Below are 16822 nucleotides of genomic sequence, written 5' to 3' on the forward strand. Positions count from 1 at the left end.
AATCGTGGTTTAAAAGTAATTTAAAACTTATAAATCAATTAATTCAGTACGAAAACAGAGCAACTGACGAAAATAAAATAACTGATACTTTTATAAAAGAAATCATTAATAAATATAAAAAGAAAAAGGTATTTGTTTTTAAATACCTAGAGGAAAAACCACCTTCTTCCTCCTCACCATTTTTAAAAAATGAACTCGCTCACAATGAAGTGGTTGTTGAAAAGGAAAATAATATATTCAATAAGGTAGTTTCAATATTCTCAGACCCTCAACCCCAAGTTTTTACCCTAAATGACCTTCAAAATAGCAATTATAAAATCCATCTTTTGAAATACCAGGCCACAAACTATCAAAACTTTAGTTTAGAAAGAGAGGTAAAGAGAATTTATATATTTGAATTTTTAAACAGGAAGTCAGTTATGGGCGAATATGGACAATTAAAAGATTTTCACTCTGCATTAATTTACTTTGCGACAAAATATAAAGAATATGAAATCATTGAAACACTTTTAAATTCCTATACATCAGATACTGAAAATATTAAAGAGGAAGTTTTCAATAATATATTTGCTTATAGGGACCAAAATCTTTTTAAATATGCCATAGAAAACAATATAGTACCGGATCTCGAATCTTTTCACATTAAAGTATTTGAAATGGATCCAAATTGTGCAATAGAAGAGTATCTGGATCTTTTGGTTCTACTCTTAGAATGTAATCAAGGATTATTATTTCAAAAACTATTTTTTTCAATCCAAATATTTTTTGAAACAACAGAAGATATGGAAAAGCTAATTACAACCCTTCTTCAATTTTATGTTGGTAAAGAACCATACAATAAACTAAGTGCGCTCAATATCATTCATCTACCATTTGCAAGATATGTCTATAAAAATCATAAGTCTCTTTTTATGTCATGGGAAAAAAACAGTTTTATAAATAGGGGAATTTTACTTTAAAAAATAAATGAATAAAATTTGAAACAAATATTAATTTTAATCTTTTTATTTAAATTATATTAGAAGTTATTTTTAAAAAAAAAAAAAAACTTCTAAAAGATATAATAAAATAAAAAAAAAAAAAAATAAAAAAAAAAAAAAAAAAAAAGATTTTTTAAAAATTAATTTTTTTATTTTTAGTTTTTTTAAAATTTTATATTTTTTTTTGTTCAATAGTAAATGAATGTATTAAATATCATAGAATATGGATAAAAACATCATCATCAATAATAATAATAATAATAATGAAGAAGAAAATTTAAACTATATATTATATAAAAAAATATTTAATAATAAATTTTTATCAAATTATATAAATAATTTTATATATAAATTAAATGATGATTATATTAAACAGTATTGCAGCGATAACCACTACCCAAAACCATTAAATAAATATTTTTTAAAAGATGTACCATATAGCAGTGTTTTTCAAACCAATAATATATATCTTTTTAGAGATAAAATAAAATCTAAAACTACAGCAACAGCAACTGATGGAACTAAAAAAGAAAACGATATAGTTAATCTATGTAAATTTTTAAAAAAGAATAAAGAAAGAATAACAATTGATGAAATTAAAGACTTTTATCATCTAAATAAAGAGTATTATTTTAAAAGCTTGGATAGTCCAGAAAGCACTGTTATTGAATCAATAGTAAATCATAATTTAGTATCGTTGTTTTCTATAGTATATCAAGACCAATATGAAATCTTTTTCAGTTACAAATCAATATTCAACTCACTAAAAAGAAAGAGCAAAAAGGTATCATTAATAGGTGAAGCCAATTCAAAATTTTTTGTATATTCTAATAGAATTTTAATTATGAACTCATTTCTTCGTTCTTCATTGGAAATGGTAAAGTTTTTATACGAACAGCTCGAAATCGATATATTTCAACTTGCATATGACGACATTCTATTATGGGCCATTATCAGTGACAATAGGTTAGACCTAGTTCCATATTTAATAAAAGATTTAGATTATTTTAAAAACCAATCCATCTATTCAACTAGATCAAAAACAGAAAGCAACCTGTTCAGTGAAGATTTTTATAATTATCTATTTTTAATCGATCATAAATCATTTAAAAAAATAATTAAATTTTACCCAAACCACACCCACAATTACACGATAAATAAAAAATGTTATAAACTAATTCAAGAGCATACAAATAATAATTTAATATTTGATCATCAAATTAATTGTATTTTAAATTTACTATACCATTATAATAAAATTGTTAGCAAACCCACATTGTCAGAATCACCATCAGATTCAATTAGCAATATAATAAAGCATTTAATCGACTACAATAATAAATATCAAAATAATAACAATGATGAAAATAACACAGCCATAGAAAATATAAAGCAACTGTATAATTTAAATCAAAATAATAAAAATAACAAAAAGAAAAAAGAAAAAAGAAGTTTATTTAAATCGTTTCTATCAAGTAGCACCTCCTCCTCGTCATCATCAAATAATGAAAAGAATAATTCTCTTGATGAATTTTCAAAACTAAACTTCGACAACTTTAATTTAGAAAGAGAGGTAAAAAGAATCTATATATTTTTATTTTTAAATAAAAAATTAAGAAGCAATAGTACCTTTGATAAAATATGGTTTTCAAAAACTTTAGTATACTTTGCGTCAAAATTTCAAGAGTTTCGAATTATAGAAAAGTTTTTAAAAGAAATAAATAATAATAATAGCGATCAAAACTCCGATGCAATTACTAAAGTTATTCAATATGAAATTTACAAAAACATATTTATATATGGTAATGGAGCATTGTATTTATTTGCAAAATCACTGAAACTAGATATCCACCTTCAAGTCTCGTTCTGTCTTTTAAACAATTCAAATATAAAAGATTTCATCAACCTATTGTTACTACTAAACGACCATGACGACAACTTATTTGGATCACTATTCTTTGTTGTAACATCCTATATCGAAACTAAAGAATTGGCAGATCAAATAATAGAAATCCTTCAAAAGCATTACATCAAAAAAAATATAACAAGTGGTAATTACAAACTACTCGACTCTCGTTATTTAGAAAACAATTCCACTACACACTACTTTTATAAAAATTATGAATCTCTTTTTACAAATTGGGATCTAAGATATAAATAGTCTTTTATTATAAATTAAAAAAGAGTAAAAATAAATACACAACACAAATAAAATAAATAAAAAAATATAAAAAATGTAATATATAATTTTTAAATTAAATTAAACTTTAAATTTTTTATTATAGTGGTTTTTTAAAATTAATTTGAAATACTTGATTTAGTTATCTTTCCTTATCTTCATCAATAAGGGGTAAGAATACTCAATGATGCATAATAATAAACTACTTCTTGCTTATATTTCTATCTAATACCATACATTCCCTGTGTTGAATCTATTTCCTAACCATTCAACTCTTAAATTTGATTTCACTGCATGTTAATCTAATACTTAATTATTATTGATTTAAAACGATAATCTATTTTCGTTTATATATAAAAATTCAAATATCTGTAAACCTAAAATAAAAACATTATTAAAATTATAAAACTAATTTTAATACTAATTTGCATTATGCATAAAATCCATGGGGTAAAATTTATATATGTATACTTTACCAAAATAATTGCTTATTGAAAAAAAAAAATAAAATATTTAAAATTTTAAATATTACAAAACACAATATTTAATTATTGTCTTTATAAAAAAGATGAATCAGTGATAAATCAAATATAATTATATTTGATAGTTGTATTACATTTTAGATTTAATTATAAAATTCTTTAAGATAATATGTAATTTTAATTTAAAAAAAAATGAAAAAAAAGGAAACAAAACAAATAAATTATGATGAGTGAATGAATTTATAGTTACATTTAAAAAAAAACAAATAGTGTTGTTGTTCTGCAGTGTGTGTGATATTAAATTTTCTTTTTTTTATTTATCATCAATATTGAGCTAAACTTTTTCTCTAACACACCAATGTTTTATATAAATATAAATAAAAACACACACAAAAAAAACACACACAACAACACAATTAATTTACCACACTCACCCACAAAAAAAAATTTCCAAATCCCCCATATTAATTTTATTACTATTATTATTAATTTTATTATTTATTATTATTAATTGATTAACACTTGCCACTCATCCATATTATTGTATAACTATTTAAATTTAAAAATTTTTAAATAAAAAAGAATTAAGTGGTTGTGTTATTTTGGTGGGTATTAATATTCAGATTATGATTTGAATTATTTGGTAAATATGGATATGGATATGGATATTCATCGTCATCATAATTTGTTTGAAAAAAAAAAAAAACATTAAAAATAGAAAAAAAAAAACAATAATAAAAATAATAATAATATTGAATTAACTTAAAAACACACAAACACAACAAAAACAAACAAAATTAAAAAATAAAATAAAAAAAATAAAAAGTATTATTATTTTATTATAATAATTTTAGTGTTGTTAAACTTTTTTTTTTTTTCTCCAAATTTTTTTTATATTTATATTTTTTTTTTTTTTTTTTGATTATAGAAATAAAATAATAATGATTATAAAATAATAAAATATAAAATATAATAATATATAAAAAGAATTTAAATTACTAAATAATACAATATTCAATATTAAAATTTTAAACAACAAAAAAAAGATTTACAAATTTATTTTTTTATTTTTTATTTTTTTTTATTTTTAAATTTTTTTTTTTTATTTTTTAAAAAATTTTTTATTTTTTTTTATTTTTGTTAAAAAAAAAAAAAAAATCATTTAAATAGATTTTTTCTATATATAATAATTTTTTATAAATTCATCTATTATTATTTATTTTATTTATTCAATTATTTATTTATTTATTTTTATTATTTATTTATTATTTATTTATTAAAATAATAACAAAAAAAATAACAGTTGGTGTGTGTTTTTTTTTTTCAAAATAAAATAAATAAAATATAGTTTTTTTTTTTTTTTTTTTGATATTACTATAAAGATTTGTGTATATATATAGTCATTAGTAAACAACATTATAATAATAGTTTTTTAACTATTATTAAAATAACAAAAAAAATAAAAAAAATAATAACCAAAAATAACTAATAATATAAATATAATAAAAAAAATGGGTGATACTATTGTATCTGAAATTTCAAATGCCAATATTAATAATAACAATACAGACTACTCAACATCAAGCACAACAACATCTGATACATCAGAGTTGACAGTTTCAACTGATAGTTTTTCAATACCACCACAACATCCACCTCCATTACCACCATTACAACCAACAATACAACACCTACAAGTACCAGCACATCCACCACTATTACAACAACAAAGTAGTTCTGGTAGTTTAAGTTCACTTGGATCTACAAATAAAAGACTACCCACTCCAAACCCAAATCAACCAAAAACATACCCATTACACGAAGCAGCATATAAAGGTGAATATGACCGTTTAGTTTCATTAATTTTATTTACACAAGGCAAAGTTGGTGGAGCACAGAATATAAAATCACCAGGCGGTTCACCACAATCATCGAGACACAATCATTCACCATCATCACCAACAGCAGCAGCAGCAGCAGCAGCAATAGCATTACAACAACAACAACAACAAAATCAAAATCAACCACAACAAGATTTTACTGGTATAAATAGTTTAGATGATAAAGGAACCACAGCCCTTCACCATGCAGCATTCAATGGTCATAAACCATGTGTAAAAATATTATTAGCAAGTAATGCATATTCAGATGTTCCAGATATTGATGGTTGCACCCCAATTCATAATGCATCATTCAATGGTTATAAAACTGTAGTACAATTACTTTTAGATGCAGGTGCTGATGTAAATAGTCACGATATCGATTTCAATACAGCTCTTCATAAAGCCTCATTTACAGGTTATCATAAATGTGCAGAACTTTTACTTCAACGTGGTGCTCAAATCGAAGCAAGAGACAATCATGGTATTACACCACTTATTAAGAGTGCAAGTAGTAAGAATTTTAAATGTTTAGCAACTTTAATTGAACACGGTGCAAATGTAAATGCCAAAGACAATAGTAATAGTACCGCACTTCATCAAGCTTGTTATAAAGGTGGGGAACGTTCAGTTAGTCTGTTAATTCAAAAGGGTGCAGAAGTTAACTGTTTTGATCGTGAAGGTTATACACCATTACACAATGCTGTATTCAATGGTTTCGAAGAATGTGCTAAAATTTTATTAGATAAAGGTGCCAATCCAGATCAAAGGGCTTTAGATGGTTGCTCACCATTACATTATGCTTCTTCAAATGGTTTCGAAGGTTGTTTAAGTTTATTAATTCGTCGTAACTGTAAATTAGATATAACGTAAATATCAATAATTTTATAAAAATAATATTTTAAATATTTAAACTAATATTCTTTTTTTTTTTTTTTACATAGTGATGTCAAAAGAGGAAGAACAGCATTACATTATGCTGCAAATAAAGGTCATGTTGGTTGTGTAGAATTACTATTAAGAGCAGGTGCAGACGCAAATATTAAAGATTTAACAGGTAAAATTCCAAAAAATCTAACTAAAGACCCACAAGTTATAGCATTACTTTCAACTCCAATTGAGGAAATTAAAAAACATAAAAAACAAAAATCAAAAGTTCACAGCAATAAAACTCATTCCCCAATTTATCAATCACCAAAAATTGAATCTCAACAAACAAATTTATATAATAGCACAAGTGGTAATAGTTTAAATTGTAGTAGTAATAGTATATCATTTAATAGTAGTAATAGTTTTAAAGAAGATGTTGAACCACAGCAACCACAACAATCACCACCACAACAATCACAACCAATACCTCCAACAACCACAACAACCAGTACAACAACCACAACCACTGCAACTAACAATAATTCACTATCATCATCTTCATCTATTGTAACCACACCATCACCAAATTCAAATGAAGCAGAAAAACAACAATATATAATCTCAGTAGAATCAAATTTATCACCTGCTATACTTTCAATGACCAAAGATGAAAATCATGGATCAATTCAACACTCACCATTAAATAGTCAACATTTATCACCCAATGAAGATGGATCATCATCGTTACATAGCAGAACACCATCAACCGACTCAACTTCGACAACTACAACAACTATTTCAAATTTAACTATTAGCACTGCAACTAGTACATCATCTAATATTCACAGTAGTACTGGTAGTGGTAGTAATAGTACAACACACAACACAACCTCACCAGATGTTACACCAAAATTAGATAAATATGGCTTCGTTAAAACATCAAATCCAAACCAATTGAACGATGAAGAAATTAAAACTAAAAAAATGGAAAAAATTGAAAGAAAATGGGTTAAACTTATCAAATTTGAGGTATCATTTACCTCATCAAAAATCCGTGAACGTTTACCTAAAGGTATCCCAAGCTCAGTTCGTGGAAGTGCATGGAAAAAATTATTCGAAACTGTTTCAATCAAAAACAAGGCAAAAGTTAGTTACACTGAACTATTAACCAAACCATTACCACAGGCTGTTCATGCACAAATTCAAAGAGATCTCGATAGAACATTCCCAAAACACAGTTTCTTCCAAGAAAAAGGTGGTATGGGACAACAAATTTTATCAAATATTTTAACAGCATTTTCAATCTATAATCCAGAGGTTGGTTACTGTCAAGGTATGGGTTTCATTACATGTCTACTTTTAATTTATATGGCCGAAGAAGATGCATTTTGGAGTCTTATTCAATTAACAGAGCGTTATGGTATGTCAGAAATGTGGAAACCAGACTTCCCATACCTTCAAACTAGTTTTGGTATTTTAGATACACTTTTAGAGACTCATTTCCCACAGTTACATTCTCATTTCCAAAAGCAAAATGTATTTACACCACTTTTTGCATCTCAATGGTTTATTTGTCTTTTAATTTATAATTTACCATTCCCCTATATAGTCCGTATTTGGGATCTTTTCCTCTACGATGGTCTTGTAGTTATATTTGCCGCTTGTTTGTCTCTCTTTAAAATCTACGAAGATCAACTTTTAAAAATGGAATTTGAAGAGATTTTAAATCTTTTAAAGTTTTCTCACGGCGAAGATAAAAATATAAAAGGTGACGTTTCAACATTTATGAAATTAGTTGTGCACTATAGAAGTAAAATCAAGCATACAATCAAAGATGGTCTAATTAAAGATCCAAATGAACATCGTTCACACAATCATTCACATTCAAACAGTAAAATATCAATAAATTAAATGATAGTAAAAATAATAATAATAATAATAATAAAAGAAATAATTAATAATTTAATTATTAAAAGTAACTATATAATTAAATAGTTATAATAATAATAATAATAATTTAAAAAAATAAATATAATAGAGTAATAGTACACTATTTTGTAAAATAAAAAATAAAATATATTTAGTATATAGACTATTTAATTATAAATAGTTATAAATTGTTTATTTTTTATTGTATTTGATTATTTCCAATATCTTTTATTTAAAATATTTATCGACTTCATAAACCAATGATTGTCTTTCTTTTTTAAATTCATTAATTTTATTTGTCATATCTGTAATTTTCTTGCTTTCTGATTGAGTAAAATCTACATAAGGTTGGATACCATCTTGGATTTTATCGGTTCCACCTCTAATTTCATCACCAATACGATCTGAAATAGTATCTTTAAGTTGTACACGAAGATTTGAAATCTTTGAGTTGATAGATCTTTTTAATTGAACCTTTTTAAATGGTACCCATGCTAAACCAGTTACAGCTAATGCACCAAAACCAAGAATACCAGTGATATCTAAAAGGGTTGTACTTAGAATAGTTGCAACACCAACTGTACCTGCTTCAAAAAGAATTGTTTGATAAATTGCATTCTTTATATCTTTGCTAACATTGGTCGATTCATTCTCTTTGTCATAGGAGGAAAGTGCCTTGGCTGTTCTTGAACCCATATCTTGTATTGTCTTTTGTCTGTTGGTAGAGAAATCGCTTGTATCACGAGTATTCTTTATGACTCCAATAACTTTTTGTGATTTATTTGATGATTTTTGGTTAATTAAATCCATGATAACTTTCCATCTCTTCATATTTTTATCAACTACAATATCTACAAGATCTCTAACCAATGTTTCAATTTCTTGGTTGGTTCCATCAATAACTTTTTTTTCGAATTGGTTCTTTATAGCATCACCCTTTAATATGTTGAAAATATTTGAAAATTGAATTTCATCATCCAAAAATGCATTTGCACGATTTTCCATACGTAAGAGAATGGTATCAATTCTTTCTAAATGGTAATCTAAATCTCTTTGTAAATCTTTTTGATGCTCTGATATTTGCTCGAGCGATTGGTTAATATTTTCGAAATCAAAATCTAAAACATTACGTTGTGATGAAAATTCCTCTTCAAACTCGTTGTATAATTTATCGGCGACGCCCAAAGGATTTAAAAGCTTTAATTTGATACGCTCGTTGCTGTCCAATGTTTGTAAAATATAGTTCTCTAAATCAAAGAATCTACTATTCTTCCATTGTTGATTTTGATTTAATTCTTCATAGAATTTTTGTGTTGATTTACTATAATTATTTGAAACTGAGGTTGCTGATAATAAGTTATTATAGTTTACTTGTTGTGATTGTGATTGTTGTTGATTTGGATTTAAAATACTGGTGCCACTTAATTGTAACTTTGCTTTTAATGCTAATTTTGATGATAATGGGAAAATAATTGGTGATACACCTAATTGGGATTTGAAATTATCTTCAACAAATTTAATTACTTCATTTAATTCTTCTTGTGGATTATTTGAAAGTGGGTTATTATCGATTAGATCTGTTTTTGAGATGACAACAACAATTTTTTTACCCCATTTCTTTACTTTTTCTAAAAATTGCTTTTCACTTTCGCTAAATGCACGGTCGATCGATGTAACAAATAATACCAAATCACTCTTTGGGACAAAATGCTCTGTAATTTCTTGATGACCTTCTATAACAGCATTGGTACCTGGAGTATCGACTAATGAAAAATCTTTTAGCCATTCGACAGGTAATGTAATGATTTCATGCTCGGTATTGCTTAATCTACTTGGAACTGTTTTACTTGTTATCTTATCCCCAAACTCGATAATATTAATACGGTGTGTAGTTGGTGTAATTCCCTCCTTTAAATAGATATTGCCTAATAATGCATTTAAAAATGATGATTTACCACTATTAAATTCGCCAACAACAACTAATAAAAAAGAACTATCTTTTAATTGTTCAATACTTTCTTTAAATGATCCTAATGATGATGATAATGGTGATTTGACTGGATAAGTTGATTTATTATAACCATCCATAATATCGTATGCATCTTCCATTGATCTTAAAGTTTGTTTCTGTAAATCTTTTGCTATAATTTTTTTGGTTTTGAACTAGAAATTATAAATAAAAAAATTGATATTAAAACTTTTTTTTTTTTTTTTTTTCTTTTTTCTTAATTTTATTTTGAAAACCTACATCTTCATTAACGATTGGTGGAGAGTGTGTTGAAGTGGTAAATGATCTAAAAACGCCATTAAAACTACAAAGTTTATGATGGTTGTTTGATGCAGATTTATTGATTTGATTTACTCCATTTTTTAAAAAATACCTAACTAAAGTCATTTTTAAAAAGATCTATTACATATAGATATATATAAACTACAATATTAATAAAATATAAAAATAAAATAATATAAAAATTTATAAAAAAAATTATAAAAAATAAAAAAAAAATAAAAAAAAAAATATTTTTTTTATTTTTTTTAATTTTTTTTTTATAAACAATGAATTCATTAATTTAAATTTTTCATTCTTTGAATATCAAATGTAATAGTACACACAACAATTTAAAAAATAATGGGTAAAAATTAGGTGTGCACGAAAAGGGTTTAATGTTTTATTAATATATCCAACATTATATTTAAAATAAAATAATAAGAAATTTATTATTAAATTAAAATATTTTGTTTCTGATCTTTTTCTTTTTTTTTTTTTTTTAAATTTTTTTAAATTTTTTTTTTCATTTTAAAAAAACTTTCATTTTAATAAATTATTTATACACATCGTTTTTCAATTAAAATGCAAACAAATTATCTTTTATCAATTTTATTAGTTTTATGCACTCTTTTATCTTTTGCTTATGGTAAGCAAAAATATATAATTAGATTTAATATATAGAACCATAAAAAAATATCTTTATAAAATTAATATTAACCATTCTAATTCTATTTTAGCTAGTGGAAGTACTTCAAATTCAACTGGTTTAGTTGGTGGAATTTTATTCACAGCTTTTGGTTTATCAATTTTCTCAAGATTAATACAAAGAATTGCTCCAAACTTTGTATTTTCATTATTACCATATCACTCTGTTTCTTGTTAAAAAAAATAATATCAAATAATAAAATAAAATTGTGTATATAAACTATATAAAAAATAATTACAAAATATAAATATACTTATTTATTTTTTCAAAAACCAATTGGCTAAAACTTTATTTTTTAATTTACAAAAATATTGTGTGGAACATAATTTAATATCTAGAGCTTTTTCTTTCTTTTTGATGTTAATAAATCTAATAATGATCCACTTTTATCACCATTACTTTGCTCCATTTTATCAGATAGTTTTTTTGACCTTGTTTTAATTGGTGTAATATTATTATTGTTGTTGTTATTGTTGAAAGATAATAATGGATTTGTAATTATTTTATTTCTTCTAGTTTGTGGAATAGAAATTGGTGTACTTGTTGGTGTTGTTGATGTCGGTAATGATTTGATGGTTTTAGATGGCGTTGAATTTTTAATGTCATTATCGAAATCGTCAGTATCACTAATACTGATTTCAACATCTTCACTACTTCTTAATATTGGTTGGTGCTTTTGAGCTTCATTTTTATTTAATTGTGTTGTTGACTCTTCATCCATTAAAAATTGATTCTCTTCTGCTGGAACTAAATCATCGAATGAAAAAGAATTTAGTTGGTCCACTACATTTTGATCCAAATGATTTGAAACATCCTGACTTGCATCAAAATTATCATCTTTCCAATTACCCTTATAGTGATTTGGTGATAATAGAGAATAACCATCATTATCTAAATCTTCAATTTCTCTATAATGAGGTATTTCAATACTAAATTCATCTTTTTTGACAATCTCTTGGTTTTTCATAAATATTGGAACACATGAATCTCTAAAACCAAAACATTCTGTACTGTAAATATTATTAATAGTTGAATTACAATTGCTACTATTGTTACCATGGTTATTATTGTTACTATTATTACTATTATTATTTAAAGTATTGTTTTTAATTGTGGCAGAAATATTTATTTTTTGTCTCTTTCTACTGGTTTGTTTTGGTGGTTTTTTTTCTTTTGGTGGTTTTTTTTCTTTGGGAGGTTTTTTTTCTTTGGGTGGTTTTTTTTCTTTAGGTGGTTTTTTTTCTTTTGGTTCTTTCTTTAATATCCGAATATTTAGAAAAGATGAAAAAAGATGAAATGAGATGAAATGAAAACAGAGAAGCGAAAGTAAATAGAATTTAGAGATGGAGTTTATAGAATAGAATGTGATTTAAAAGATAGAAGTTAGTATTGAAAGAAAAAAAAAGATAAAGAAAAAGTAAGATTAAGATGTAAAAAAAGTTAAAAATGAAAATGAAAATGAAAATGAAAATTTAAGGTACTAAATTAAATATTTCCTATGCAGAAATATTTTTTTTTTTTTTTAATTATCTCTTCATCCCACACCTTAAATGTAAAAAAAGTGGTAATTTTTTGATTATTATTACTTTTGAAATTTTATTATTTATTACTTTTATTATTTATATATTTATTTACTTTTTTTTTTTTTATACATTTAATATTATTATATTTTTTATAAAATTTTTTTTTGTAAAACTGGCATATATTTTAATTCTTAATACTATTGGGTTATTAATTTTTATTATTATTAATATTATTATATGATTGTATTAATTATTATTATTATTTATAAAATTGATTAAAGTGAATTAAAAAAATAAAGTTAATTAATGAGTTTTTTTTTTTTTTTGTAAAATTTACAATATACAATTGATATGTATATGGGAGAAGTATGGGAGGGGAATTATGGAGCATAAAAGGATAAATATAAATAAACAATTATAGAAATACACATATATAAATATTTAAATTACAATATATAAATAAATAAAAAAAAATTAAAAATTAAAAAAATAAAAAAAAATAAAAAAAAATAAAAAAAGGGACTATACATAATTAAAAATATGATATAATAAATAAAATAGGATAAAAAACAACTATAAAAAAAGAATTTTAAACTAAAATTTTCTTTTTTTTAAAACTTACAATAGCTTTTTTCTTTAAAGTTGTTTTCTTTTGTTTTTTAGCTTTTAGGGCTGCTTTTCTTTTGTCATCTACATAATCTTCATCATCGTCTTCATATTCATCGTCATAGTCTTCGTCATATTCACCATCCTTTTTATGTAATTGATTAGATTGTTGCACTAAAAGATTAATATTCTTTGGTGTTAATTTCTTTTCTTTTTTCTTTGAACCTGGTTGTGGTTTTTCGAAACTTGACATATCGATTGGTTGGATACTTCCATCTGGTTGGACTATACCTCCGTGTTCTTCTATCATCTATAAAAATATAAAATAAAACACAAAATATGGATATATATATATATATAAATAATAAATATGGTGAAATACGCAATAGATAAAATAATGATAAAAAAAAATAAAAAGCAATTAGTAAAACTAATTATAACTTTAAAAAAAATAATATATATAATATGTATATATATAAAAAATCAATTTAAAAACGAAGCAATAATAATCGAAAAGTAAATAGATGATGATAATAATAATAATAATGATGATAGTATAAATAGTGAAGGAAATAATGAAATCATATATATTATTATTATATGCATTACTTTTTTTTTTTTTTTTTTTTTTTGATTTTTTTTTTGATTTTTTTTTTTGTTATCATTATTCCATATACTATATATTATTATTATTATGATTATTATTTGATTTTATCTATCTATTTACTATTGTTATATTATTATTATGATTATTATTACTGTTATAAAAATTGATTTTTTTTTATTATGATGTTACTCTTTTTCTTTTACAGGCAGCACAAATACAAGTATTGAGACAGAATGGACATTCCCAGGGTGGACCATCCTTCAAAATATTAACTTCTCTGTTGTAATGTTTCAATAAACAAGTTGAACAAAATCTCTTATTACATTTAGGTTTACCCAAGTCTGATGCTTGACATTGAATATATTGATACTTGAGTGCTTTACATTGATGGCACCATCTTCCACCATCGTCAAAATCTTTCTTTCTTTTCTTTTTCTTTTGATCGTTGTCGTTATCATCACTATAATTATTACTATTATTACTATTGCCACTACCACTATTGTTGTTATTGGAATTGTTATTATTAAAACTATTATTGCTATTACTATTGTTTCCTGCTATATTGATATTGTTACTACTATGATGATTATTATTATTATTATGATTATTATGGTTATTATGATTATTTATAATATTATTTATACTATTGGTGGTACTATTTGTTTGATGATTATGATTAATATTTACAACAATTCCTAAATCATTTTGACTTTGGTTATTTTGACTATTACTATTGCTAGTGCTATTTATATTTATATTATTACTATTATTATTATTTAACATTAATGTGGGTGGTGCTGGATGGGTTGGTATTATATTATTAGAGTTTGATGGGCTGCTATTCATACTGTTACTATGATGGTGATGGTGGAGCGAGGGTGAGGAATATTGTCTTGGTGAGTTATTGGTACTGTGGTGATGGTGAAGATGTGAAATGGTTTGATGGTGATTTATTGAATGTTGTGGTGGGGTACTATTATTAGAGTTATATGAAAACATTATATTGCTTGATGATTGGAAACTATCTTCAGAATCTGTCATCATTTGGATATCTTTTGAAGTTTCAATTTCAAATTCTGGAGACGATGCTCTAGATGAACCGGTACTTGAAGATGATGATAAACGATCATCCTCACTTGCAATCTCTGAATCTGATTCTACTACATGATCGGCACTGTGATTCATAGAATGGAGAGTACTTGAGATTGATGAAATAGTTTGAAAAGTATATCTACTATCCTTTTCTTTATCTGATACGTTGCCATCCAAATGCTTTACATTACGGTGGTGGTTATCAGAATTTAAATGTTGTTGTTGTTGATGTTGTTTGGATGTGTGGGTTGGGTGGTGATGGCCATTATGGGAGGGGGATGGGGATGATGAGGATTGGTGGTGGCTATGATTTTGTTGTTGGATATTTTGTTGTGGATTGCTTTGGCCATTTTGTTGTGGTGGTTGTTGCTGTTGTTGTTGTTGTTGCTGTTGTTGTTGTTGTAATTGTTGTTGTTGTAATTGTTGTTGTTGTTGGTAATGTTGTTGTTGATATAATTGTTGGAAACCACCATTATAACTTGGTGGTGATTGATGGAAAAATTGGTGTGCTGGTCCTCTATAACCACCACGTGGACTATTTACAGTTGTATTGGTTGGTGATGTTGAATTGGACGGTCTTAAAATATTATTAATACCTTGAATCAATGAGCCATCCTCCATTATAATTGAATCGTCACCCTGTTTGAGGGCATTGGAACCACGTGGGGTTAATGGATGTGGTAAAAGATGTTGAGGCGATTTAGAATACATACTTGAACTAAAATCGAAAAACAAACGTGTTGGCGAATTGCTGAACGATGAATCGAAACGGTGATCTAAAAATGGATTATTAAAACTGCCACTTGTTGGCGTGGTACCAGTTGGTGTAGTTCCAAAAATTGGTGTACTCTTTAATGATGGTGAATCGAATAATGATGAGTTTACAAACATTGACATTGGTGATGACTCTACTCCATAACTACCATTACCACCCATTATTTTATTTAATGATTTATTTGGTATATTCATTCGATTACTATTTGGATGTTGTCTATTACTACTATTATTTATATTGTGAAATGAGGTTGAGGATGATGAACTTATATGATGACTTGAATGGGTTGATATTGGTGGATCATCATCTACCATTGGAGATGAAGGATGATCATTATGAGACATTCTTTAAATTATAAATTTTATATATAATATATTTTTTAAAAAATAACTTGATCCTATATTATTTATGAATATGTAATTAAAAATAATAAAAATTAATATTGATATTAATAATTTGTTAAATTTATCAAAAAAACAAATAAAGTAAATATAAAGAATGTATCCAAGTTAATGAATGTATTTTTAAACAAACAAAATTAAAAATAAAATACAAAAAAAATGTTATTTAAATTTTGATTTTGATTTTACACATACAATTTCTCTTGATAAATAAAACAAAATAAGATCAAGAGTGTTTTTAATAGCGAAAAAATTAAGATATCCCCAATAGATAATTTTATTATAATTGTTACTATTATTATTATTATTATTAATACTATTGTTATTGTTATTATATAGGAGTGAGAAAATAAATAAAATAATAATAATAATATTGGAAAAAAAATTTAAAATTTTAATTTATTTTTTTTGGGGGAAGGAAATAAAAGGTGTGTGTTGTGGGTATTTTGTGTTGTGTTGTGTTTTGTTTTTATACCATTAACTATGCGTAATTGTGTATGAGATGGATTGCGTGGTGAGCGTG

The 16822-nt window shown here is 24.8% G+C and overlaps 7 protein-coding genes across 7 annotated transcripts; 4 read left to right on the top strand and 3 right to left on the bottom strand.

The window, feature by feature from the left end:
• Positions 1-47: 47 nt before the first annotated feature.
• DICPUDRAFT_84686 (uncharacterized protein) lies at positions 48-959 on the top strand (the record flags this gene model as incomplete). The annotated part of the gene is made up of 1 exon (XM_003294147.1): positions 48-959. A coding segment is annotated over one exon (912 nt), but the record flags the coding sequence as incomplete, so codon positions are not given.
• A 244-nt stretch (positions 960-1203) lies between these two features.
• Positions 1204-3141, top strand: DICPUDRAFT_84687 (uncharacterized protein; the record flags this gene model as incomplete). Its single annotated transcript, XM_003294148.1, has 1 exon — positions 1204-3141. The coding sequence occupies one exon, from the start codon at positions 1204-1206 to the stop codon at positions 3139-3141; it is 1938 nt and encodes a 645-aa protein (XP_003294196.1).
• A 2011-nt stretch (positions 3142-5152) lies between these two features.
• Positions 5153-8302, top strand: DICPUDRAFT_84688 (uncharacterized protein; the record flags this gene model as incomplete). Its single annotated transcript, XM_003294149.1, has 2 exons — positions 5153-5684; positions 6480-8302. The coding sequence occupies 2 exons, from the start codon at positions 5153-5155 to the stop codon at positions 8300-8302; spliced, it is 2355 nt and encodes a 784-aa protein (XP_003294197.1).
• A 246-nt stretch (positions 8303-8548) lies between these two features.
• Positions 8549-10715, bottom strand: DICPUDRAFT_84689 (uncharacterized protein; the record flags this gene model as incomplete). Its single annotated transcript, XM_003294151.1, has 2 exons — positions 8549-10483; positions 10569-10715. 2 exons carry the CDS (start codon positions 10713-10715, stop codon positions 8549-8551), a joined length of 2082 nt encoding a protein of 693 aa, XP_003294199.1.
• A 456-nt stretch (positions 10716-11171) lies between these two features.
• Positions 11172-11472, top strand: DICPUDRAFT_159161 (uncharacterized protein; the record flags this gene model as incomplete). The annotated part of the gene is made up of 2 exons (XM_003294150.1): positions 11172-11235; positions 11327-11472. 2 exons carry the CDS (start codon positions 11172-11174, stop codon positions 11470-11472), a joined length of 210 nt encoding a protein of 69 aa, XP_003294198.1.
• A 157-nt stretch (positions 11473-11629) lies between these two features.
• DICPUDRAFT_159162 (uncharacterized protein) lies at positions 11630-13734 on the bottom strand (the record flags this gene model as incomplete). The annotated part of the gene is made up of 2 exons (XM_003294152.1): positions 11630-12550; positions 13441-13734. The coding sequence occupies 2 exons, from the start codon at positions 13732-13734 to the stop codon at positions 11630-11632; spliced, it is 1215 nt and encodes a 404-aa protein (XP_003294200.1).
• Positions 13735-14208: 474 nt separating this feature from the next.
• Positions 14209-16242, bottom strand: DICPUDRAFT_90566 (uncharacterized protein; the record flags this gene model as incomplete). Its single annotated transcript, XM_003294153.1, has 2 exons — positions 14209-14726; positions 14763-16242. The coding sequence occupies 2 exons, from the start codon at positions 16240-16242 to the stop codon at positions 14209-14211; spliced, it is 1998 nt and encodes a 665-aa protein (XP_003294201.1).
• Positions 16243-16822: the final 580 nt, after the last annotated feature.

The sequence above is a fragment of the Dictyostelium purpureum genome (assembly GCF_000190715.1).
Source record: "Dictyostelium purpureum unplaced genomic scaffold DICPUscaffold_519, whole genome shotgun sequence".
Taxonomy (NCBI): Eukaryota; Evosea; class Eumycetozoa; order Dictyosteliales; family Dictyosteliaceae; genus Dictyostelium; species Dictyostelium purpureum.